Source organism: Carassius auratus, chromosome 8 (assembly GCF_003368295.1).
Source record: "Carassius auratus strain Wakin chromosome 8, ASM336829v1, whole genome shotgun sequence".
NCBI lineage: Eukaryota > Metazoa > Chordata > Actinopteri > Cypriniformes > Cyprinidae > Carassius > Carassius auratus.
This window is the reverse complement of record NC_039250.1, coordinates 6500902-6526951: the sequence shown is the minus strand read 5'-3', so window position 1 is coordinate 6526951 and position 26050 is coordinate 6500902. Positions and strand designations below refer to the sequence as shown.

At 35.8% G+C, this 26050-nt stretch overlaps 3 protein-coding genes across 5 annotated transcripts in view; all 3 read left to right on the top strand.

Moving 5' to 3' along the window:
- Positions 1–5645, top strand: part of rnf220b (ring finger protein 220b) — a 29713-nt gene extending 24068 nt beyond the window's left edge. For both annotated transcript variants that reach the window (XM_026268763.1, XM_026268762.1), the window contains 9 exons: positions 689–732; positions 1073–1184; positions 2132–2222; positions 2361–2447; positions 2538–2590; positions 2750–2834; positions 4672–4780; positions 5131–5205; positions 5327–5645. In XM_026268763.1, coding sequence (XP_026124548.1) covers positions 689–732; positions 1073–1184; positions 2132–2222; positions 2361–2447; positions 2538–2590; positions 2750–2834; positions 4672–4780; positions 5131–5205; positions 5327–5398 — 728 coding nt within the window. In that variant the 3' untranslated portion in view covers positions 5399–5645. The remainder of the gene's footprint in view (positions 1–688; positions 733–1072; positions 1185–2131; positions 2223–2360; positions 2448–2537; positions 2591–2749; positions 2835–4671; positions 4781–5130; positions 5206–5326) is intronic.
- Positions 5646–8163: 2518 nt separating this feature from the next.
- Positions 8164–13735, top strand: LOC113106721 (guanylate kinase-like). The gene is made up of 8 exons (XM_026268761.1): positions 8164–8226; positions 10463–10578; positions 10687–10728; positions 12297–12393; positions 12597–12735; positions 12817–12901; positions 12976–13061; positions 13146–13735. The coding sequence occupies exons 2-8, from the start codon at positions 10467–10469 to the stop codon at positions 13176–13178; spliced, it is 594 nt and encodes a 197-aa protein (XP_026124546.1). The 5' UTR covers positions 8164–8226; positions 10463–10466; the 3' UTR covers positions 13179–13735.
- A 235-nt stretch (positions 13736–13970) lies between these two features.
- Positions 13971–17914, top strand: LOC113106720 (armadillo-like helical domain containing protein 1). 2 transcript variants are annotated; one of them, XM_026268759.1, is made up of 12 exons: positions 13971–13988; positions 14731–14955; positions 15091–15159; positions 15291–15457; positions 15683–15879; positions 16211–16295; positions 16387–16503; positions 16854–16926; positions 17022–17151; positions 17286–17363; positions 17461–17542; positions 17662–17914. In XM_026268759.1, the coding sequence occupies exons 2-12, from the start codon at positions 14750–14752 to the stop codon at positions 17688–17690; spliced, it is 1233 nt and encodes a 410-aa protein (XP_026124544.1). In that variant the 5' UTR covers positions 13971–13988; positions 14731–14749; the 3' UTR covers positions 17691–17914. The 2 variants fall into 2 exon arrangements, with proteins under 2 accessions (XP_026124544.1, XP_026124543.1); XM_026268758.1 differs by lacking the exon at positions 13971–13988 and adding an exon at positions 14055–14257.
- Positions 17915–26050: the final 8136 nt, after the last annotated feature.

The following is a 26050-nucleotide window of genomic DNA, read 5'->3' as shown; positions in this document are numbered from 1 at the left end:
AAAGAGTATTGAATCTCTGTACTGTGAAATATTGATACTCTATCATGTTGAATTTTTGATAATTTATCAGGACTGTTAATTTTTATGTTATTTCATTAACATCTAAAAAAGTTGCATTGGACGATTGGTCACAGCTAATTGATCAGATTTTCTCTCTAATTAATGATCCCCTCTCTGTTATGCTCATCTTCATTGTGATTGTAACCGCCTCAGCTCTGTTTCTACTGTCTTCTTTGACTATATTATGAGCTGAGACTCCTAAAGATTAATGTCCCTTAACATCATTAGCAGCTCGGCAAAACAGAGATTTTAATGGAGTGGTGGATACCGTTCCACAATGCTGAATTTGACTTCTTCTCTGTGTGTGTGTGTGTGTGTGTGTATTTGAGAGAAGATGCAGAGAATTCTGTATATCTTGTATTTGTCTTTATGTTATAATCAGATAAACAGATCAGTCCAATTCCCTTGCCATTTATTTATCTTTTGTAGTCCATAGAGGCCTTTCTGTCTTATCAGTTTATGACAGCTTGAGATCGTATATATTTCCATCGTAAAACTGCCACTGGAGAAAAATCAAATCAAAAAATGTATTTATGCTTAATATTTTTAGATAAGATAATATGAAAGTGTCAAGCATCAGTAAAAAAATCAGTTGTTGTTTTTTTTCATAGTTTGTTTTATTTTACAGCACGCATTGGGAAACTTAAAAGACGGAAAGCAGAGGAAGACCAGGTATGATGAAAATGCAGCTTATTTCTCATTGTGCATGTGTTCATTCAGAACAATGAACCTTCCTTCCCCTGAAGTCTGTATCTTCTCTAGATTTGCTTTCACTGACAGATCACAGACTGTTTGTCTGTACTTGACATAAGACCTGTTCTGCTAAGTCAGTCGTATGATGCACAGAATAGGACAGGATGTGGCCAGAAGGATCAGACATAATATTTTCTGTTTCTTTCAGCTGTGACCTAATGCCGAGAGGTATTCAGGGCAGGTAGCAGATGAAAGCTTTGTCTCGAGGCCGGTGGAGACATTTCTACCAGAGATTCTGATATGTGTGTGTTTTCTACAGAGAGACGGCGTGTGTGCTGTTGAAGACGGCTCTGTGCTGTCAGCTGGGAGGGAGTTTGAATGGGCCGAACAGAGAAGAATACAGATGGTTTCTGTTCTCAGAGGCTTCAGAGGTACAAAACACAAACAAACACTTCACAGTGATTCAAATACATGCCAAATCCTCAAATACATCCTTATAAATCAATCCATGTTTATAAGGAGTCAGATTGGAGTCAGGTATCAGATTAGAAAAGCAAAAAATAAATAATAACTAAATAAATAAATAAATACTACAATAAAAAAGCAACTTAACTTAATGAAATCAGTTGCTAACAAGCTCAGGGAAAAAAAAGACAAAAATAATAATGCAGTACTGAAATGTATTAATAGAAATCCGGTGCAAATAAAAACAGATTATTTTATCCGATCTCCATGTGCTACACTGAAAAAAAAAGTGTAGTTTTTACTTTGAAACTATTTTCTCTCAGAAGTAATTGCAAGTAAAGCAATGAATTAAATCGTTTAAGTAGAAATAGTGTTTTCTTGTAAAAGTGTTCTCCAATAATTTAGGGAAAATATTTTTTTACAGTGTATATATTTTTATGTAAACTAGTATGCATCATGCTAAATAGAATAATAATCTATTCAAATTGAATGCAAACATCAAGTCTATATGTAGAGTTAATGCAATGCACTGTGTTTCCAAATTGTTTACCTACTGTATGAGGTTCAGTGAGTGCCTATGTAAGCAGCAAGGCAGCTCACTTAGTTTTGCAAGAGCTTGTGTGTGTGATTAGTTCACAACAGACACGTGAGGTAATGGGAGTGGTGTTAACCTCTTGAGAAGGAGATTACTGTAAAATCACTTAGACAGGGGTCAAAAACAGACTCCGAGTCGATCACAAAGGACTCAAAGGTCATTTAGACCCTTGTGTCCTTAAAAACACTTTTAATTTTATTAGCACTTTGCAGTTCATCAGTAGGGCGCATTTGTATCTCAACCTATTTGTGAATATGATACGCTATTCCTTTTGTCTGTTTTTTGTCATTTAATCAATTCTCATATGAAATCTCTAAGGTTTGGTAAGCAGCACACTGAAAGAACATCAGGACAGCGATGCAGATCTGGATGTGGACGGTGATGATACTTTGGAATATGGAAAAGCACAGTATCCTTGTTTTTTGCTGTCAGTCAGCACAATTTATGGCACAGCAAGGACATGCAGTGATCTTTTTTGTGTGTGTGTGTGTGTGTGTGCGTGTGTGAAAGCATTTTTGATAAATGTTTCCTTAGCAAATGATCTCAGATACACAGAGGCGGATGTGATTCCCTGTTCAGGAAATGAACCCAGAGATGCCGAGGAGAGGCAGGCGTTAAGAGGAGCTGTTTTAAAGTATGCACACACACAAAGAATATATTATTCGTTTTTCTTTGCTACTTTAATAATACTGATTCCTTTTTATTTATTTTTTTCCTTTAAAAGTGGCGACACAACCAGCAGGTCATCTCCAGAGCAAACCAAGTTGGCAAACCCAGGTGAGCCAAATTTTTTTTTAGAGATGCTAATTTAGTGAAAAATGTTTAATGTAGTTGGCTTATACACACACACACACACACACACACACCATGTGTGTATGTATATACATATATAATACATGTGTTCAAATTATTCACAATACTGTACTATGTCTGCAGAAACTCCTACTACAAGCAATGGAGAGTTTGAGAACAAAACAAGCACAACATCTCCAAGAACCTGCAAGAACAGCGAGTTAGAGATGTAAGTATACCTTGAAGTCAGCATAAAAAGAAAATTCATCCTATTTTCTAAATCTAAGTTTTACAACTTATTGTGAACTATTCATTCATGCATGTTTCATTTGTAATTATTTAAATCACAATACAAAGACGGATCTGTCACTACTTCTGTTTTATCATGACTTCAGTGCACGATTTTTAAAAGTGGTTTGTGCATATATTCCAGACACTCTGAGCTGTGATGCTCATGTGAGAGATACACAGGTTAATATTCAAGTGCCTCCACCCATTCCCCTCCATCCTTCTCCTTCCCCACATCCATGTCATTTTCTTGGAAGAGATCTCTGCAGGATCATGATACAGAACTTCCTGTTGGGAAATTGTAACTTCTTTCCTAGTGCACTGGGACAGATTTTCAAACTTTACTAATCGTGCAACTGAGGTCAAGTTTGCTCATGGAAGGGACACATGAGGAATTAATTTATGGGTGACCCTTTCAATAAGAGCACACGAATCGGTTCTTTCTCAACGGGGGCTACATTTTGCCAAGTTCACTGAAGCGTGTTTGACTTATGTTTCGGAGTGAATCATTAATCAGCTTGATTAATCCATCTATCAGTCGAGGAGTGTCATATTGCAGGGAAACTATGAAATACTTTTTCTAAATGTAATTATTCTGAATGTATTATGTGTGAGTGATTTGTATGTATCTGCATGTCCACCCGCAGATTAGAAAAGTTGCATCATCACAAGCGAAAGAGAAAGACTTTTCCCTTTTTCTGTCACACAAATTATATTATATTATATAGGCCTTTATCCCATGGTGCCTCATAATTTTCATATATAATAAAAACAAATATCTGTGTGTGTGTGTGCGCGTGTGTGTATTTATGTGTATATATTTATATATATATATATATATATATATATACATACAAATATTACAATTTTAAATTTAACACAAGACTTCTGTTTTGCAGCATATTTTTGTACCTGATCCGTCACCACTCTCCAGTAGGTATTTAGCCTGAGGACGGGGGCAGTTATTTCATATTTCCAGCAGACAGCTACAAGAGAAAACCAGCATTCATTATGCTTATATTTGGCGGCTATTACATGAGGCATTTTTGATGGATCACTTAAACCCCCTGCTGTCATAGTTCAATTCCTGAGAGCTGATTAAATGGGGATGCGTTGGCCAGGATGTTCCTACCGGGGATTAGGGGGCTCTGAGCGAGTGTTATTTAATTGTGGTGAAGTGGAAACACTCGAGTGAGGAAGGGTTAGTGAGGCGGGAAGCAGGACCGTTCCTGACAAATGACTGTGTGCCGCGGGGCGCTTGCTGCCCGGCCCTGTGTGGACACGCTAATAAAGCAATTACACTGAGACAATGTTTGCACACTGCGGTGACATGTCTGTCCCTCACCTGCTGTGGGAAAGGCCAATACAAGGGGCAATCTTAAGCTGTTTCTGCCCACACTAAAAGTTAGTGGAATTGTATTGTACTTTTATTAGGTTTATTAAGTATGACAATTCCCATAGTACCTTTTTGTGTCTTTTCTTTGATTATTTAACCGATCACACTTTGCATCAGTTTACTTGCACACAGACCTATGCAGTCAGTGTATGCTCTTCATTTTTACTGTTCAATATGGCAATACAATAGGGATGCTGACTCTCATGTATTACAGTGTTGAATTTTGCTTCTGAATGTACCTCATTTAATGATGCAATCTGTCTTCTGATTACCGTTCATGTGTAATTTAGAATTCATAACATTTGGCCTTCAGCGACAAAACCCTCAGCACGCTGTGACTTTCTAATCAATCTCTGATGGATTTGTTCTTTGTTTCGTTTAGCTTACCAGATGACCCCTCCCTCAGTACGCTGGAGGCCCTGAAAACACGCATCAGAGATCTGGAGAAGCAGCTCACGCGAGGGGACAGATTCAAGTGTCTCATCTGCATGGTAAGCTTCACCTTGCATATTAATTCAAAACGGACTAAAATGAAATTAATACACATTAATTACTTTGCAAATGTTTGTGGTCAGTAATAGGTTTGTTTAATGTTTTGGAAAGAAGTCTCTCATGCTCACCAAGGCTGCATTTATTTATCCAAAAATAGAGTAAAAACAGTAATATTGTAAAATATTATTCCAATACAAATAACTGTTTTCTATTTTAATGTTTTGAAATTGCATCCTTTCTAAATAAATCATTGCAACATGCTGATTTGCTGCTCAAGAAACCAGTAACTAACAGAAAAATATTTTTTTCTTGTGCACATCATTTTATTGTGTACATAAACGTTTTTCAGGACTCCTACACAGTACCCCTGACCTCCATCCAGTGCTGGCATGTCCACTGTGAGGAATGCTGGCTTCGCACCCTGGTGAGATGAACATGTATCTTACTATACTTAAAGAAAGCGTTAGCACAGGCATGTGAATTCAACACGTGAAGCCTTTGTTACTATCAGTTGTTATTGATTTGTCAAATTATCTTTCTCGCAGGGAGCAAAGAAACTGTGTCCACAGTGCAACACTATCACCTCACCTGGGGACCTGAGACGAGTGTATTTGTGAAAAGTTACAGCCGTCCTGTCATCTGCCTGTTTGCACTCTACACAGACAGATCATTTTAACTGAGGAGTACCTTTCTGGGCTGCTGCAAAACTTAGAGGACATTTTGCCCAACAGAGTCATTGCCCGAAGGTTCATGTCGGAATGCAACCCAGTTACTGTACATGAAGACCACTGTGTTCATTTCTTAATGAAATGTTAAAGATTTAAAGCAAAGATCTGCCGTAATAATATTGTAAGGACAGTAAAACGATCACCAAATGTTGTTTCTATGTAAAAAAAAAAAACGTTGTTTTATAAAATATTGTTAAGTTATTCTCAAAGAAAATGTTCTAAAGCAATTGGTCAAATAGTTTTGTGAATGTTTACACTGAAGAGTTCTTTTCTAATTTGGATCTAGCAGTGTTAATATTTGAAATCGGAAAGCGGTTAACTTTGAAATCATTCATAAACAGTGTTTTGTGTAGAATGTGCAGAAAAGCAATGAATCTTGTACATTTATTTTCCATGCTTATGTAACTGTAATTTAATAGTGAATGGGATCTTTTAAATATGGTTTAAGATAAATGATAATTTAAGCTGTTACATAGGTGATAGTGTAATCGTTTATATTATGCATTTTTTGTCTCATGATGCCTTTATCCTAAGCATGCGTTAAAAACTCAAAACTCAAAGACTAAATATGATGCAAAATACAAAGCCATTCTCACAAGGTTTGCAGATCCAAAAAGTGCTACTTTTATCAAACAGTACACATGCATAAAATAAAATAGTTTTTACTATAAGGTTCAGCAATGAATATTCTGAGTGGAAGTAGTCCCCTGTGTATTTCTGACCTTTTTTTTTTTTGCTCTTCTACTTCAATGTAAGATGCTGTGTAGATGGAATTGTCTGCATTCTTGTAATGAATTAATATTTAACCCCTAGCAGGTGATTGGCAGGTTATTGTATTGATATGTACTGTACAGCAGAGCTGGACCCTCAGCAGGTGGAATTGATTCTTAATGCAGGATATGGACGATGAGGCTGATCTCTGCTTAGCCTTCCCTCCTCTCCACTGCCAAGCAGAATAAAGGTCTGTTGACACTGAGTTACTATAGGTTACGACATTATGACTCAAGGAACTAAGCTCAGAACTAACAGAAGAGGAGCTCAGTTTCCTTTGTGGTATTTTAGCAATAGTTTTGTTACCGTCTAGACACTCTAGTAAAGTTACTACAGGTAACTGAAAGATCGTGAAGCACTTTTGATAGAACTGAAATAGAATGCAACATAAAACCAGCTTTGTTTTATGATGATGCATTTTGTACAGACTCATCTGTTTTTCTTTGACAAAAAAATAAACTAAAGTTGTTGTCTAACAGATGTCATTGTCAGCCTTAAAATGGTTTTCGTTATATATACATAAGTCACCACCAAGGCACCGGCATTTGGACATAAATGTGAAGAGGTCGTTTATGCATTTTACAGACATTTTATTCTTTAAATGTATAAATTTCATCCGTTATTGTACTGTATTCCCTGGGAATCAAACCCATGGTGCTGGCATTGCCCACACTTCTATTGTTTGAGATGAGACAGTAGCAGACAAAAAATAACCAGCTCTTTCCTTTCGGTCTATTTATTGCATCTGAAGTATTTTAACACCACCTGGCCAGTTCATTCCTGCCATTCTTAAAGATTCCTTTAATGAATGACCTGATAAAAGGATGTCTAAGGCTGATGTCCTGACATATCTCTAATTAGCAGCAGTATATGGACACTCGTCTGTGTGGATTTAGGTTAGCGCTGGATTAGCCCAGCCTTGTGTCTAATGCAAAAGGAAGTGAACTGCTGCACTACTCTCACAGTGTATTTTACTTTAAAACTCCCAAATGCACTCAAAAAATATATATTTACACGTCCAGCTCCAGAAACCTAACTAATGGGATTACTTTTTGGATGCTTTGTAAGGGAGCAGAAATGCCATGACTCTACTAATACACAGCCAGTAGTGAGGTGATGTATGTAGAAATATTCCGCTTTTTTAATGTAATTTTATTGCAGACTCTGTGGAGACTTATGAAGTAATGTTCAACTTTATTTGACAAAATTAGTTTTTTAATTTAGCTATGTGAAATTGCAGTTCATTACTCAGAGTGAGCAATAAACTCAGGCCTACACCTTTAAATAACATTTGGCTGACTGAATTGTATGATATTATATGATAACAATAATATAATTTCAATAATTATTATTTAGCACATTGTATCTTTTTTTTTGTTGAGAAAGATCAGAACTCAAATATGCTAGTGAATCATAGTTTTAAAATTACAGATTGCTTAAAAATACACAAAATATGATTCAAGGTGTAGTTTGAATTTAATTTAATTTTAGATTTCCATAATAATATATTTAGAATTTACAAAATCATTATAGAATTCGAATTTTGCCTTATTTGGTTTATTTACAATGCATTACAGGCAAGACTGGAACTAGTTGTCACAATTTTTAGTTATATATTTATTTACAGTGTACAGTAGTTATTTTATATACTACAGCCTATTTAGATTTATATAACATTTCTCAGAATGGATGTTGGTCTTGTCTACAAAATGCATTTTCACCATTATTTCTCAGGAAAAACAAATGATTATGGCTTTTCTAAGTTTAGTATGATTATAGCCTCTTATCTCTGTCATAACAAAAAATACACTAGACCTGCTATTTGATTGGCTGAGAGAGAGTAAACGGAGGAGGTGGTAACTGTCACTGGCAGTAAGCTGTGGCAGTAAGTCAGTGAGCTAGAAACACACACTAACATACTTCACCATTTAACCAGCACAGAAAAGGTAAGAGCTGTCTTTCCTTTTTTCAGTGTTCAAAATTTAGAGGTCAAAATGTATGGTTTATTGTTATATAAATTACTTTAATAACAAATGGTTTTATTACACAGTAATCAGTCTGAAAGGATACTGAACACATCAGATTTTTATTAATTTAATTTGTAGATGCATATTCATTTGTGCTTTTAAATACATTTTTTAATTAAAATATGAATTTTAGTTTTGAAATTTTATGTTGTCTTGAAAATAAAAGCACACTTTAAATATTTCAATGTTTAATAATTTTATTATTAAATATTAATTTTATTTACATTTTACATTTTATTTATTTAATTTTTATTATTCTTTATCATCATCATAAGACAGAAACACTTGAAGATGCAGTAGCCAAAATATGTCATTATAGGGATATATGATAGAATAAAGAAAGAAAAGTGAAAATGAACAAACTGCTAGTAGGCAACTGTATATTTATTCTAGAGCTGTGTCCAGTGTCCAGTTGGTTTGTCTAGTCTCCAGCAGAGTCCCTAAAAAATAGGCCGGATATGATTCCGGACATGATTCCAGACAGACACTGTAGAAAACATTAAGACAGGCTTTAGGTCAGTGGGCCTTTGTCATTAGGCTAAGGGTAATCCTCTTCATTGGCCTAACCTGACTTCATTAAGATATTTTCATGGCACTTTACATGAACATGTAAATCCTTTTCCACCATGCAAATAATGTAAATGCTTTGCTAAATTGCATTATTATGAAAGACAGACTCTCCAAAGTTCATTTATAACACTTCACAACTTTTTTCTTTAATCTGTTTTAAGCCAGCTGGAACATGAACACATTTAACATTTTAAAGTTATATGATGACTTCCATGGTTCCATTCTGTGTTATAAACTATGCAAAATAACTAAATTAATAATAAAGGCTTCTTAGCCAGGAAATAGGGTTATATTATTTTGTTTTACTTTGTGTGCCCTGTTCTCAATTACAAGACCCAGTCCACAGACCTCAAAACAGAATCACTAATCACCCGGATCAGTGGATTAGTTCCTGAGCTTCTCTCTTGGAGGGACGCAGGCGTGCAATAGGCTCAGTGTCCGCCCATGTTAACTTCTCTAGCTTATAGCACTCTCTCTCTCTCTCTCTTTCTCTCTCTCTCAGCTGAGCACCAAGACAAAAGCATCCTACTTGACCTAATCCGTGCTCAGTATGAAAGGTTTTTGTTTGTTGTGATTGAATAATAAAGGCTTGTATGTACGATTTAAGAAATGACACATCTTTTCTAGCATTTTATGTCAGAGTGCAGTACAATGCTACAGTGTACATTAGAACTCTTAAAACTAAAACTAAATCTCTCTTGAACTATTATGGTTTCATGGTCCTCAGTACAAGTTCATCTGTAATTAATGTGTAATCTATTTTTCATTTTCTTTTACATTTACCTTGTTCGCATTGTGAGGATGAAGCATGTCACGCAACCTACCCGTGTGGGCATCTGTCTACTTGGCTGCTATTGTAGCGACAGATGGATTTCTACCAAAATACTAAGTCTGATTGAACACGTGACTTTTGATGTCAAAATATATGGGTAGCATTTCACCTGGCTTTTAAAAGATGCTATGCCTTTTTAGCTGCATTTAATTACACTACCTTAATTTACATATATATATATATATATATATATATATATATATATATATATATATATATATATATATATATATATATATATATATATATACTTTTATTCAGCAAGTATTCATTGATCAAATCTGACAGTAAAGACGTTTATAATGTATAATTTATTTTATACTGTTCTACTGAATATTCTATTCATCAAGAATCCTGAAAAAAAAATGTTTAACACAGTTCACAGAAAAATACGAATTCGCACAATGATTTTCAACATTGTTGATCATTTAAAAAGTGCATCAAATCAGCATATTAGAATGATTTCTGAAGAATCATGTGACACTGAAGACTAGAGTAATAGCTGCAAATTTAAAATTGTCATAATATTTCACAATATTGCTGTTCTAACTGTAACATTTGAACAAGAGTAGCCTATACATTTTAAAATATTATTTTATTTTTTTAATTTCCCTTTTATCTACAGACTGTGACTTATTGAATTTTTTTTTTTTTTTTTTTTTTGCATATACTAGGTTTGAAGATTTAATCACCAAGAACTTAAAACATCTTACATACCTTTTATCTAACAAACCTGTTTTGATTGTCTCACAGAGAAATGTCAGGACCCAGGCCTGTAGTTCTGAGTGGCCCATCAGGAGCCGGAAAAAGCACCCTGTTGAAGAGACTCATGAAAGAATATGAAGGGGTTTTTGGATTCAGTGTCTCGCGTATGTGACATTACAGACAAATTAGACAGATGGTTAGACAAAATACAAGTAAACAAACAACAAGAATGCTGGATAAATTTTTTTATACCTTGATATTTCTTTCTGCAGACACCACCAGAAATCCTCGTCCAGGAGAGGAAGATGGGAGAGGTAAAGCAGAATTCCCGACTTAACAGCTATGAGAGGCTTGCTTTATCATAGAAACAATGTCAAATATGAGTTCAGAAATAGAATAAATAACAAAAAGAAATATATACCTGATTGTACTTGCCCAGTGTAGAAAGGGGGGTTTTTCCAACTACATTCCCATCCAATTTGAAAGCCCCTTCAACCTTAGTCCATAACTGTCTTCTTTGTTGCTTCTTACTCCCAAGTGAACTGTTTAATTTCCAAACATATTACCACATTTCACGGGGTAAATTTCTCTTTTTATTCCCCAAAGTGCCTTTGTCATTTTCTCTAGGGCTGAATTGTCTCCCACTGCTTCTGGGGGCTACCTTACTTCCTGTAGCAGACATCCTCTCCTCTGAGACATCTGAAGGTGTAGATTTGGTTTCCATTATTGGTCATAATTAGTTATTATTGGCATATGTAATGTGATGAGAAAGTAATGGGGGTTACTTTCATCTTTTAAAATCTAAACCTTTGTAAGTGAATTACACTTCATGCCAAAATGACAAGATGCGATTGTGGACATCACATCACATGTTCTCTCTGACATGAATGCCAGTGTGCACTTTGGAGTAAAAAGCCTTTGAAAATAGCCCCCTGGGTTCCCCTGGTTTTCTATGTGATGTGAACTGACATCACACTCCTCACAGCATAAAATTCCCAGAGACGATCATTAGCATCACTACAGAACGTTAAAATCATTTAATGAACAAAAATATTTCTAAAATCTGTTTAGGTCACATGGGCAAATTGTTTTTTATTTTCTCTGCACAATTTATACAAATTCAATGGATAGGCTGTTTAAAAAGCAAATAACTGAAAGCAGTACAGATTTATTAGAGATATTTAAGGTGGAATTGAGAAAGACTGCATCTAAAAATTATTTTGTGACTATAACCAGCTAATTGTTGGCTTGCTATTCTTAGGATATTTATTTACAGATGTTGTTATGCTAATAGGAGTCTCCATTGCAGTGCTGCCACGGATGATGTCAGTGTTTTGCCCTCCTGTAGTTGTGAATTGTTTGTCTTGTGCCTGCAGAACCATTAGGTCCCGCTTTAGATCCCCTCTGATGCTCTGTTGTGGAGTTAAACCAGCAGAACGGTAGGAATCCAGCACTGGAGCTTTCTCATGGACTTTACATAAAGGACATCTTCGTGAGATTATTTTATGTGCAAATACAGCTGTTTTTGAATTTTTGAAGTTTAGATTTTAGAAGTTTCATTCACACCATTCCCATCATTTAGTAAGCGCAATCATTTTAACTTGGTATCACAGGAACAGATATTCTGAAATAAACATTTGGCGCCCTCTGCTGAGCATAAAGATTTCTGTTTTGATGTGCAGTGAAAAGACTTAAAATGTCACATAGAAATTATTTTTTTAATTGTTTTATAAACCTTTCTTTTAATAGTTTACGAGTACATGGTCATTATAATATATAAAATGAACACCCTTTCAGCACATCTGATGAATGTCTCCTTGTTAACAGCCACAATTTGTTTGGATTTACAGTTAATCTTCATTCATTTCTGTCCTCAACCCAGATTACCACTTTGTCACGAGAGAGAAGATGCAAGATGGAATTGACAATGATGAATTCATTGAGAATGCTGAGTTTTCTGGGAACATGTATGGAACCAGGTACATTTTATTTGTAAATCGACATTTGTTATCTGATCCCATTATCCTCTTAATTCAACACAGGTTTGCTGCTAATTCTTTGTCTTCATACCAATGCCCAAAAGTAATTATTTTGAAGTAGCTAAAATTGCCCATTAGCGTATTGTTAATAACAACAAATACATTTTAATGTTATTGCTCATCAAATTTACTATCACTTGCAGCAAAACATCCATAGAAGATGTTCAGGCACAAAACCTCATCTGTATCTTGGATGTTGACATACAAGGAGTGAAAAACATTAAAAAGACTGATTTGAACCCCATTTATATCTCCATCCAGCCACCTTCAATAGAGATCCTGGTAAGCTGACAGAAACATTCTCAGTTTCATTATACAGCATTTAACTGTCAAAATACAGGAAGACGTTTTATTGTCCTACAGGAAAAGCGTCTGAGAGACAGACAAACCGAGACGGAGGACAGTCTACAGAAGCGTCTGGAAGCAGCGAGGATTGACATGGAGCTCAGTAAGTGACACTTCCAGTAAGTCGGTTGTGCTTGAGCAAAACCTTTGTTCGCTTGCACTTTTGCTCCTCTGTAGGTAAGGAACCGGGAGTTTTTGATTTGGTGATCATTAATGATGACCTGGAAGAAGCCTATGAGAAACTCAAAAGTGTTCTTATTGAGGTAAAACTATTTTATATCTGATTCCATATAGTTTTTCCTAATTTCAGAAATAAATAACACTGAGTGGTTGGGTTTTTCAAACAGGAAATTGAGAAGGTGCAAGATGCCAAGAAATAGGAAAGGAAAAACTGCACTTTTGACCATTCTGCCCGACAACACAGGACATGAAGCCTTTTTTTCCAGCCTTGTACGGTGCAATCATGGTGTTGGTTCTCATGTCAGAATATAAAAACTCTATTCACTTAAACGGCTGATCAAGACGGGTGCTATATTCAAAGGAGCGTTCTATAGAGCTTTTCTCTGTGGATGAGAGAAAATCTATGCATGTATGTTAAAATCATCTCACTTCAATTGAAGACTCTTCTCTTAGTCTCTCGAGCATGTTTGCAACTTGAATACCGAAGGGAGAAAACTGTAATAGATACGAGTTCAGTTGATATTGATAGTTTGTTTATCATCAGCATATTAGTTATAGTAGAGAAATGATTTTTTTTAATATGTATGATATTTGTAGAGAGCTAAGCTATTACAGCAGGCTTGACTCTCAGTAAGTCTTTTACAGGTTTGAATGTATTCAACTGAATGGTTAGTTTGAGTGGCACCTTCATGTTTCTAAAATTGTAATGAAAATAAAATAATATCACGTTGGGTTAGCTGAAATAAAATAAAATGAGCATTAGATACATTAAATCATTTCTCTATTGTCGTTTTTCTAATTCTCTTTTCTCTTTTAATGTCAAAGTGTAAGTTAAGTGAAATTAAGTAAGTTAATAATCTCCTGATTGATTGTGTTATTAATAAATCTAACATTAAAATGTGCAAAGATATTAAACAGCACAAATCACATTTTACTCTGACATCAGCGGTTCAAACGGACACCGTGAGCGTCAGTAACCATGGCAACTGCCAACATTGGCGGAAGTGAAGGTGAGAAACATGTCGTGGTTTCTAAATAAGATGTTAGCTGAAAAACAAATATGCTATAGATTATAAAAATGCTATTGTCAAGATAAGATTTTTCTGTTTTAAGTGTGCATTATAAAACAAATGGTAAACAACCACAATCCGACAAAAGCTGTTTTATTACTGTAAACAAAACGTGTAGGCTACTGGCAAAGTAATTACATTCGCGTCCTTCTACGTATTATTGGATAGTGTGTAATAGCTGAAGTTTTTGATGAATTTCTTCAATTATGGTAAGTTTTTATGTTCACACAGTAGAGCTTTTCTAAATGAACCAGAAATAATGTATGACTTTTGCTTATACAGTTGCAAGCACTGTATCTCATAATGTATGACACGTTTTGATAGAGAAAATGTTGTGAATTCGTACATCTGAATCTATTCAATATATCTAGATATATCTTTGTTCTGGATCTGGACAACTGTTACGAAAAGAAAATCGGGATATGCTGGTTTATTTCGAAGCATGGCTGCTGGTTTGAGCTGGTTCTGAGCTAGCTGATACTGAGCAGGAGTTAGTTACTAAGGACCAGCACATGACGAGCTTAAACTAGCCCATGACCAGCTAAGGAGCAGCTCAAACCAGCTGCCATGCTTCAAAACATACCTACCAGCATATGCTTTTTCCAACAAGAAAAACGTAATATAATATATTTGTCCATTAGTAACACGTACATTAGCTGATATTGTTCATCGTCTCCCACAGTTTGTGAGATGCTTGAGTCATGTCTAGCAGTAAGGAGCAGGCCTCCATCAGTCAGGTGATGTGTTTCCTCCACGAGTGGGATCAGGGCAGTAAGACGGTGCGCAGTCGAATGCTAAGTGACTTTCTGGCCAAGAACACTGGAAAGACGTGTCCTGAACTGGAGCTGGAGTTCGCACAAGTTGCCAGCCTGTTCCTTGCTCGGCTCACTGCCTGGATAAGACTAACGTATCCACACCTAGGGTCATGTTTTCTATCTGTGCTCTAAAAATGAGATACCTTCTGAGTATCTGACTAAAACTTAAGTTGAACTGAGAGACATCAGTCCTGCCATGTATGCCTCCTTACATTTTTTCTTTCCAGTTATATGTTTGGTACATGTCTAGACCTTCAGCTGAGAGCAGTGGGGGTTTTCCTGTCTGCTAACAGCAGGTAAAAGACAAAATTAATGCTGTTGTTATAATTTTTGTATTAAGCATGCAAGATCTTTGTGCAAATAAAACTCGCTAAAAGAAACAGTGTCTATCCTAACATGGTTTCATTTTGTTTGTTTGCATGATCAGTCATCAGTACATGATTGAGTTTCTGGAGGTGGGTGGAGTGCTTACCCTGCTTGAGATTCTCGGACAAGACAAACTCAAGGAAGGGAATAAAGCAGAGGCTCTTCACCTGCTCCAGATCATCGCCAACGCAGGCCAAAAATATAAAGAGCTAATCTGTGAAAGCTATGGTACTTACATAGTATTATGGAATGTATTATGGAATTATATTTTGCAACATTTCCATGAAGTGTTGTGAGGTATTGTGAACATTGCATGATGTAATCAGGATCAATTTTAAAGGTTGGGGATTTTGACAGGCAAACTCTGACAACTTTATATACACATATACTCATTCTGTATACTGGCTCATGAACTGATTTCAACTCTCACATCTGTTCCTCTCTGATTGACAGGTGTGAAGGCCGTAGCTGAATGTTTGGCCAAATCTGAGACAGAGGGGACTCAGGAGAACGCAGCCGCCCTGCTAGAATCTTTGGCACATGGAAACCCCAAATACCAGAATCAGGTGTACAAGGGCCTGATCGCCCTGCTGACCTGCACCTCGCCAAGAGCACAGCAGCTTGTTTTACAGATCCTACGTATAATTCAGGTACAACGGTGATGCAGGGTGACAAGAGCACCAACGGAATCTTGAATAGTAAAAAAAAAGTACATGTACTATTGTTTATGCATTAAGTTTGCTTTAACTTTATTATACATATATAAAAAAAAGATTTTAAATTAATTTATAAGGAAAAAGTATATAGCTGTTTTGCAGCTCACTTTAATTGTCTTGCAATTTGACAGTTTAATTTTTGAAAGTACAAACATTTCAGATAGTTCTGGATAGAATATGAGTTCATGAAAACTGCACTAATAATACTTATTTAAGGACTAGATACGTAATTGTATATATAATTTATACAATTTGTTTTGTCCAGCCCATTGTAAAAACAGCCCATCACAGCATAGTGGAACCCTTATTAAATATTCTGAGGTCCCTACATTTAGAAGTGCAATATGAAGGCAAGTGAACATTTCAAATTTGACATTATTTGTTATTGCTTACCCTACTGTGAATCCCAACTTTTATTTGTACTTTTGTTTTTACTTCCAGCAATAGAACTGATAACGGAGCTTATGCAATCAGAGGTTAGACTGGCTCTGCTCAGGGGTCTGGTGGCTTTTCTCAAACCAACTAAACAAAGAAATCCCAAACACAACATCCTGGAGGGTATGATCTGTTGCTCATTTTCTTTCGATTAAAGCAAGGCATAAATGTTGTGTAACTGCCAAGGTTTTTTTTTTTTTTTTTTGCAACTGAAATAGTGGTTCTCCGATGACTATACTGCTTTGCATTATGATCACGTTGCAGCGTGGAGATGTCCTTAATTCAACCTCCCAAATGTTACCTTTTGGGCTTTGTATTTTAATTTAGAGCAGATGTAGATGAGACATGAAACAAATATGGATTGTGGCTTGAATTTGCATATTTCTCAGTTATTGATTTGTTTGTCATAAGAGTAATGAAAAGTCCTGTGTTTCATTTGAAATTCAGCTGAAACAATTAGATTGTTTTGTTAGATCCAGAGGTGGCCAGAATGACCGATTCACTCCCTGTGTTTCTCCAGCAAGCAGCTACTGCTAAAACCATCAGGTACTTACATTCAAGACATACTGCATGGAAAAAATTCTATAAGGCATGCTGATTAGCATGATTATTATGTACTGTATATTGACATGATGTTACAGGATTCTGGCACAGAAAAGTGAAGAGATATCCAAAGAGCTGCTCTCTCTCAGAGTGATCCACAACTTACTGTTTGCAATGGGGAACCAGGAACATGCAGATTCCCAGAGACAAGCCAGCCTGGCTTTGGAGGTTCATTTAAAACTACCTCCTACCCACACTCACTCATTCTTACATATGCTGATTCTGCATCAGTCAAGTAAATGCAGTACTGGGCAAGCAATAGACCAATGAGAATCTGATATTAATGTGTAATGTCTGTTTAGCATTTTGTGCGCATGTATCCAGTGGTGGAAGAGCATGTACACAGAGCAATGGGCACCAGACTCTTTGAGTCTTTTATGGTGAGGCCTTATTGTGTGGTTTTATATCAAATAAAAATATCAAGTCAATATAAAGTTAGTTAACTTTAAAATGTGTTTCTCTGCATGTTGTTTATAGCACAATGCTGATGTCCCACATTTGAACATGGATGACATTCAAGCTGACATTTTATGCTCAAATAAAGTGAACATTTCATGTGGTGAGTTGACATACAGTATCTAGAGAGAAATTGCTAGGTTGTATGTTTTTTTTTCTTTATTTGAAAGAAACCAGTGCTTAATTACAATGTCCTTTCATTTTCCTTTTATTTTTCTACAGTGCTTGAGGATCTGAATTCAGATTCTTGAACACAGCTTGAAACAGCCTTTTCTTGTTGTTGGTGTTTTTATCCATAAAATAAGGGATTACAAATAAGAGTCTTCTATAGCATATTTCTTTGGTTCAATTAAATATGGGTGCACTAGAAAACTCAAGCATTACATTATAAAATAGTAATATTTTAATGATATTGTAATGACTTTAAAATAGATAAGATAGATTGTCATGTAAGCGTCATAACAAATTATGCTAACTTTAGCTAATAGCTAAATTTAGCTATAACTCTTGAACGTAATAAGAAATTTGGTACTCATCTGTATGAGCTCATTTTTTGGTGAAATAAAACATAATGGAACTTTTAGCCACTTGGTGGTGCTATAATAACGAAAAACTAAAAATGGCTACAATTACTGTACACTATGTTAGTCCGATTGACATGCAATGTATTTGTCAAAGGTGCCACGAATGTCTAGGAGGACATTTGCATATCTTAAAAAAAACATGCCCAATCAATTTAAAGTACCTATTAGACAGGGTTCAATTCGGAATGAAACTTGGCAGTCCTATTTGTCTCCTGGCCATAGAGGTCTTTGGGAAATTTGAAAGAAATCGGTCAGCAGGTATTAACAAGTTTTGCGCCTATTGCAATCATGGCATTTTATGCATGTGCACAATGTTCATATCATATAAATTTCCTCATTCTGGACAACTTTGCCTCAAGAACCACTGCTGTCAATCAAATCGTTTGTTAATTAGTCGAGATTCAAAAAAAAAAAAACCCTTTTGCAAATTAGTCCAAGGTTTTTAACTCACCCTTAAAAAAACCCCACTGCAGTGTAGCCGCACTGGGTTGTACATAATAATTAACTCAAATGATATATAGGGAATTTGAATAATTAATCAGGAATATGATTAATATATATCTCATATGACAGTTACACTAAATTTTATTGAAGATGAAAAATAGCTCAATTGCCTATACCAATAACTCATTACAGGGCACTGTAATTTACTCATTAATATGTCAATATTCCATTCTTCATAACAGTTATAGTGATATCTCTTACTGTAAATTACTGCAAATCAAACAGTGGTTTGTCCAGCAAACGGCCGTAAGATTAACTTATAAATTTTCAATAAAGTTATCACTTCTTATAATTCAAGGAAAAATATTCTCTGACCATGAAAACATTATCCTATCATTATGATAAATTTAGTTTCTCAATTTAAACAGCATGTAGCTAAGATCACACTTCATTGACTCGTAATGTGAGCGGTGTAGAGGCAATCATGAATATATAGGTTTTTAATAATTGAACTAATAATACATCAAACTACAAATCAAAAAGAGTAAATACGCGTACGACAATACAGACAGTAAACTTTGTACAAAACATAACGGAATCCAAATAAGGGAGAGAGAGAGAGAGCGAGAGAGAGGTGAGAGAGAGAGTGAATGAGATCACAGAATGAGCTCAGGTATGAAAATCAAAGACAGTAACCCTTAGAAACCAACACGAATCAAATCATAGACCAACTTTAAAGCAGCATTTAAATCTCCATAGAGAAAGATACTTGCATGGCCCAGCGTGCGTGAGCATGGTCTTTTTGTGACGCTTTGTGCACTGGTCTTTTGAAACGCTGGAGCAGCGTGGTCCTTTGCCTTCCGGCCCGGGGCTGCTGCGGAATCGCGTGGTATTTGAAAGGTTCAACAAACAATGTTCCAGAATTCCTTGTGTGGAGAGGCGAATAGTTGAATAAACTTAGTAAAGAAAAGAAAACAAAACAACGAAAACGAAAGCTTCCGAAGGGAGAGGGACGGCGATATTAGAGCAAACAAAAAAGCAAGCACTACCTAGAAAGGACTACATAAAGGCATCAGGCTAGCAATAGAAGTCTCTTCAGATGCTTTTTGAAGACCGAATAAGAGGACATTGATCGCAACGATGGGCTTAAATCACTCCAGAGCTTAGGACCTCTAAAATAAATATTAAATTGATGTCTTTAAGTTTGTGTGTAGGGTAAGACAAAAGTGTTATTGCTATGTCTAGTTTGAAATGAGTGTACATGTGAGATAGGGATAAACAAACTCTGAAAGGAGTCTGGTAGATCTTGTGTCCTATATATAGACTTATGCATAAATAGACATGTTTGATAAATATTTACCTTATCAATAGGGAGAACTTTAAATTTATTGTAAAGGGGTGCCGAGGGTGCATATCTATTTGAATGAGAAATAAATCTAAGATATTTCTTCTGTATGACTATTAATTTCTTCAGATAAGTAGGATAAGTTGCTGCCCAGACAATATTGCAATAATTAATGAATGGAAACAAAAAGCTATAATATAAGGTTAAAAAAGCTGAGGAATGAACTAAAGGACAAACCCTCCTCAATATACCCAACATTTTAGCTGTCCTCTTAGATACGAAGTTGATATGGTTAGACCATTTAAGACCACTATCTATAATGACTCCCAAAAACTTGGTATGCTGAACCAATTCGATTTGAGTGTTATTAATAAAGATTTTAGATAATTCTATAGGGTAATGTTTGTTAGTATTACAAAAAATCATAAAGTTTTTTTTTATATTAAGAGTAAGTTTATTCCATTGAAACCATTCCACAATGGAAGATAGTTCCTCATTGACCGTTTTGATTTAAATATTAAAATCTTGGTTAGAAGCTACAAGATTTGAATCATCTGCAAATAGTACTGGGAGGAGTTTGGTACAAATAGTGGCCATATCATTAATATAAATTAAAAATAGAAGAGGCCCCAAAATTGATCCTTGAGGGACCCCAATCATAATTTGTGACTTCATGGAGGTATAGCCTTCCAGGTATACATATTGCTCTCTGTTAGCGAAGTAGCCTCTAAACCATCTCAAGGCAACATCCTCCACTCCATATCTACTAAGTTTAGCAATCAAAATATTGTGATAGACTGTATCGAATGCCTTACTCAGGTCCAGGAAGACTCCAAGAGCAAATTTTTTATTGTCAAGAGCTGAAGAAATATAGTTCACAAGTTGAATGAGGGCATGCTCAGTAGAGTGTCGCTTCCGAAAACCATATTGATGTTTGTATAAAATATTATTGGCATCCAGGTGATTAAATAATCTAGATAAGACAAGTCTTTCCAAGATTTTTGATATACATGGGATAATTGATATTGGCCTATAATTACCAAATTCCTTGGAGTCACCGATCTTCAAAATTAGTATAACCCTAGCAACTTTAAAATCCCGAGGGACAATTCTAGTTTTCAAAGACAGTGAGAGAATATGAGTGAGAGGTTTAATAATATAGTCAACTGTCTCTTTAATAAGAAGACTTTTAATGCCATCATGACCATAAGCTGCATTTTTAAGTGATAAAATAATATTACGAACTTCTTGAACAGTTGGAGGGTCAAAATTATGGAATGAAGGATACTGACCTTTAATTAAAGAACAGGGATGTATATCCGAGCCATTAATATTAGATGTTAGTTCAGAACCAACCGATATAAAAAACTCATTAAAGCCATTAGCAATATCAACAGGGTTGGAGAGAACCCACTTCTTACTGTTCATTACTACAGGGGCAGTAAATGGGGATTTAGTACGGTTCAGTAAGTGATTAATGAGGTGCCATATTGTCTTAATGTTTTTAGAAGCTTGTGCAAATTAATTTGAATAGTATGCTTTCTTTACTTTTCTTACTAAAGATGTGAAGTGGTTTTTACATTTCTTATAATTTTCAGTATTAATGGAAGGAGGATTAAAAATAGACCTCCTATAAGGTTTTTTTTTTTTTCTCGGCAAAGCTTTTTTAGTTCATCAGATATCCACGGCTTCCCCTTAGAATATTTATTTCTGGATTTTATACTCATCAGCGGAAATGATAAATCTAAGGCCTTATTAAAAGACTTTATTAAGAATAAATTGTATGCACTATTAACGTCTTGTGACACAAGTACCTCATCCCATATGATATTGCCAATGGCAGACTTAAAATTATCAATGTTGTTTCTAGAGAATTTACGATATGTATTTGGCCCATTCTTAGGATAACTAGACATTAATTGGCTGGACTGGATAAACTGAAAGACAGGAAGGTGGTCAGAGATATCACACATCAGGAGGCCTGAAGTGACCTCAAAATTATAAGAATTAAACAAAATAATATCAATCAGAGTAGCAGATGAGGAAGTGATTCTAGATGGTTTTGTAATAAGAGGGAAAAAATTAAAAGAGAAAATATAGCTGCAAGCAGCAATTACGGGGCCAAGCACTCCAACGGCAAATGAAGGAGCTAAGCATCGCATGAAGCATCACACCAAATACATTAATGAGCAATAACAGCAAATTTGGAATTATTGTAATTGAAATGGCTAAAAAAAATCATAATACCACCTCTAGTAGCATGATTACTTGGCATATCAAGCTTGACCAATAGGTGGCACTGTTATAAAATCAATTTGGTGTACTCTGTGTGACTTTTCAATGACACACACAAAGTTTGGTGTCAATATGCCACAGCATTCCAGGGATACAGCATCAAGTGTCATTTTCTCATTGTGCCTCAAATTTGTCGATGTGGTATGCGAAAACGGTTTTGTCTATCGACTCAAAATCCATAACTTTGAGTCAGCATAGTCTGAAGATCATTTGATTCGAATTTGGTGAAAATCGGACATACGGTTGATGAGGAGTTCGAAAAAGTATGTTTTCAACATAAATCAAAATGGCGGACTGGAAGTTCAGCAAACACTGGCATATTTGGTATCTATGTTATCGGCATAAGCCAGGGAATATTTTGAGCCCAGTTTCATTCAAATAGGCTAATGCAATAAAAAGTTATTAGCATTTTTATAAGTGTAATTATTCATGGTTAATGAATGGTTTATTACTCTTGACCAATAGGTGGCGCTGTTACCAAATTTATGTGGCATGGTCGGTTTGAGGTGGCGATGACACATACAAAGTTTGGTGCAAATATGTCAAAGCTTTGCAGAGATACAGCCTCAAATGCATTTTGGCACCTTTCCAGCAAATTTGTTGATGCGCTAAATGAAAACCATTTCGAATATCGACACAAAATCCATAACATTTTTGCCAGCATGGTCTGAAGATGATTCACATCAAATTTGGTGAAAATAAGACTAACGGTCTAGGAGGAGTTCGAAAAAGTAGGTTTTCAACATTAATCAAAATGGCGGACAGGAAGTATGGCAAATTTTTCGCATAATTGGTATCAATGCTCTCGGCATGACCCACAGAATATAGGGAGACCATTTTAATTGTAATAGTCTAATTTATTCAAAAGTTATTAGCATTTATGTGATATTTCATTATAACTTTTGGCCACAAGGTGGCGCTGCCACCAAACTTTTTTGAGTACCTTCAGGGCATGGAGCCGAATATTTTTGTAATTATTTTCATAATGATACGATGCTGCGTTCAAAAAATACAGCATTTTAAATCATAATTCAAAATGGCCGACGCCTAAAATGGCCGACACGGGAAAATTTTATATCATTCGACTCGCCATGACGCACTGAATCTAAAGAGACCAGTTTTGTGGTTTTTGACCAAACCATTCAGAAGTTATAAGCCAAAATATGCATTTTTCATATCTCCTGACCACTAGGTGGCGCTGTGTCTAAACACTGCAGGTAGTCTCAGGTCATGGTTATTATAACACTCACCAAGTTTGGTCTCAATATGCCAAACCGTTGCCGAGATATAGCCTCACATGCATTTTTTGCGTGCTTTTCGTCAAATTTGTTCATGTGTCATTCGACAACGGTTGGATGAATCAACTTGAATTCCATAACTTTTTGCCAGCATGGTCTGAAGATGATCTGAGCCAATTTTCGTGAAAATCGGACAAACCGTCTAGGACGAGTTCGAAAAAGTAGGTTTTTCGAAAAAAAATGAAAATAGCGGAAAAACTAAACCTTGCGATTTTTGAATTTCGGGATTCTTTCGACTTGGCTTGAGCCAAGGATTCAGAGGAAAAAATTATTTCCATTTTTCTGGCTTACGGTTCAAAAGTTATTAGCATAGAAACATTGAAAGTTTGGACAAGTGGTGGCGCTAGAGAGTTGGAGTTAGAGACTTCAAATTTGCTATAGTTAATGGTGGGACTGTCCTCTATCAGTGTGCCAAATTATACAACTTTCCCGCAATCGGTTATATGGGCTGCCATAGACTTGCGGCGGAAGAAGAAGGAGAAGAAGAAGAAGAAGAAGAAGAAGAAGCAGAATAATAAATATAGCTGCAAGCAGCAATTACGGGGCCAAGCACTCCAACGGCACATGTAGTAGCTAAGCATCGCATGAAGCATCACACCAAATACATTAATGAGCAATAACAGCAATTTTGGAATTATTGTATTTGAAATGGCAAAAAAAAAAAAACACCAATACCACCTCTAGTAGCATGATTACTTGGCTTATCAACCTTGACCAATAGGTGACACTGTTATAAAATCAATTTGGTGTACTCTGTGTGACTTTTCAATGACACACACAAAGTTTGGTGTCAATATGCCAAAGCATTCCAGGGATACAGCCTCAAGTGTCATTTTCTCATTGTGCCTCAAATTCGTCGATGTGGTATGCGAAAACGGTTTTGTCTATCGACTCAAAATCCATAACTTTGAATCAGTATAGTCTGAAGATCATTTGATTCGAATTTGGTGAAAATCGGACATACGGTTGATGAGGAGTTCGAAAAAGTATGTTTTCAACATAAATCAAAATGGCGGACCGGAAGTTCAGCTTACTGTGGTATATTTGGTATCTATGTTATCGGCATAAGCCAGGGAATATTTTGAGCCCAGTTTCCTTCAAATAGGCTAATGCAATAAAAAGTTATTAGCATTTTAATAAGTGTAATTACTCATGGTTAATGAATGGTTTATTACTCTTGACCAATAGGTGGTGCTGTCACCAAATTTATGTGGCATGGTCAGTGTGAGGTGGCGATGACACATACAAAGTTTGGTGCAAATATGTCAAAGTGTTGCAGAGATACAGCCTCAAATGCATTTTGGCACCCTTCCAGCAAATTCGTTGATGCGCTTAATGAGAACCGTTTCGTATATCGACACGAAATCCATAACTTTTTGCCAGCATGGTCTGAAGATGATTCATGTCAAATTCGGTGAAAATTGGGCTAACGGTCTAGGAGGAGTTCGAAAAAGTAGGTTTTCAACATTAAGCAAAATGGCGGACAGGAAGTATGGCACCTCGCACCTTCGGTGCTTGGCCCCTAATAAGAGAGGGCGGACCTTGTTCGGTCAGCTTTTATGGCTTGAGATGGTTCACACCTCTGTTCGCGTGAACAACCAATGAACGCCCGCGATCTGAAGCGGGAAAAAGTTCCTTTGTCTCTGGGGAAACACCCACCCTACTAACTTTGGGGCTTATCAAATTTCAGCAGTGATATTCTAGCAAGTTCGTAATTCAAGATTAATACATTTTACATTAATTTGCTTTAGATAAATGGGTCCGTCAAAGCATGACGATTAAACAGATACCAAAAATAATATATATAAATGATCAAAACATGAAGTTACATTCAAATGCAGAATTACACACATTTAAAAATAAACACACGCTAATAAATTGCAGATAGTCCCAATTTATATGGGAAACATCTCAATGCACCAACAAAACAATACTTAATACGTTTAGAATGCATTTGAGTAGATTTTACTATTCTCTTTCTAAGAGTCAGCTTTGATTCCTGTTCTGTTTTCCAGTGGGATCATAAAGTTTTACGACCTGGTCAGGAGTAGAGTTACAACCCATGGTTCTATTTGAGAACATTAAAATTAGGAGACACATTTCCAATTTATAAGTCAGCAACTTTAACCATTTACACAGGATTAACCATTTTTATGCAATACACAAAAATTCTAAATACATATTAATAAAATGACAAAGATAAAGAACTTTAAGAAAGGTTTCTTTTTGTGTGTGTGCTTATGTGTGTGTGAAATGTGGGGGGTTTCGTGTCCCCTTTGAGGCTCGCACGGGTATCGTAAATAATTTAAATCCAGCCAGGCTGGCGCCAGGCCAGGCATTTAGTGTAAAAAGGTTTCATGTTATATGCCTGAGTTTAACTGATGAATTGATGACCTGCATATGCGTTACAGCAGTTTGAATTTTTGACAGCTATAACAGGGTCATTTAAAATTTAGTTGTTTACCTAGTTTACCCAAAAGCCTGTAAATCCTAAATGAAAACTACAGGATATTATGCAAGTTCATACATCATATGATTCCAAACAAGCTTGGAAATTTTTTTGGAAATCGGGCATAAACTCGTACTAAATTACCTTGGCTCCTCCAAGCATTATCATTTCAGTAGGTGGATGTGTTTTTTTTTTC

Excerpts from the sequence above, each read along its gene's own strand:
- LOC113106721 (XM_026268761.1), top strand. The coding sequence starts at position 10,467 with ATGTCAGGACCCAGGCCTGTAGTTCTGAGTGGCCCATCAGGAGCCGGA. Across the intron at positions 12,736-12,816 it reads CACCTTCAATAGAGATCCTG|GAAAAGCGTCTGAGAGACAG; the intron begins GTAAGCTGACAG and ends ATTGTCCTACAG. Across the intron at positions 13,062-13,145 it reads TCAAAAGTGTTCTTATTGAG|GAAATTGAGAAGGTGCAAGA; the intron begins GTAAAACTATTT and ends TTTTTCAAACAG.
- LOC113106720 (XM_026268759.1), top strand. The coding sequence starts at position 14,750 with ATGTCTAGCAGTAAGGAGCAGGCCTCCATCAGTCAGGTGATGTGTTTC. Across the intron at positions 15,160-15,290 it reads TTCCTGTCTGCTAACAGCAG|TCATCAGTACATGATTGAGT; the intron begins GTAAAAGACAAA and ends TTGCATGATCAG. Across the intron at positions 17,543-17,661 it reads TAAAGTGAACATTTCATGTG|TGCTTGAGGATCTGAATTCA; the intron begins GTGAGTTGACAT and ends ATTTTTCTACAG.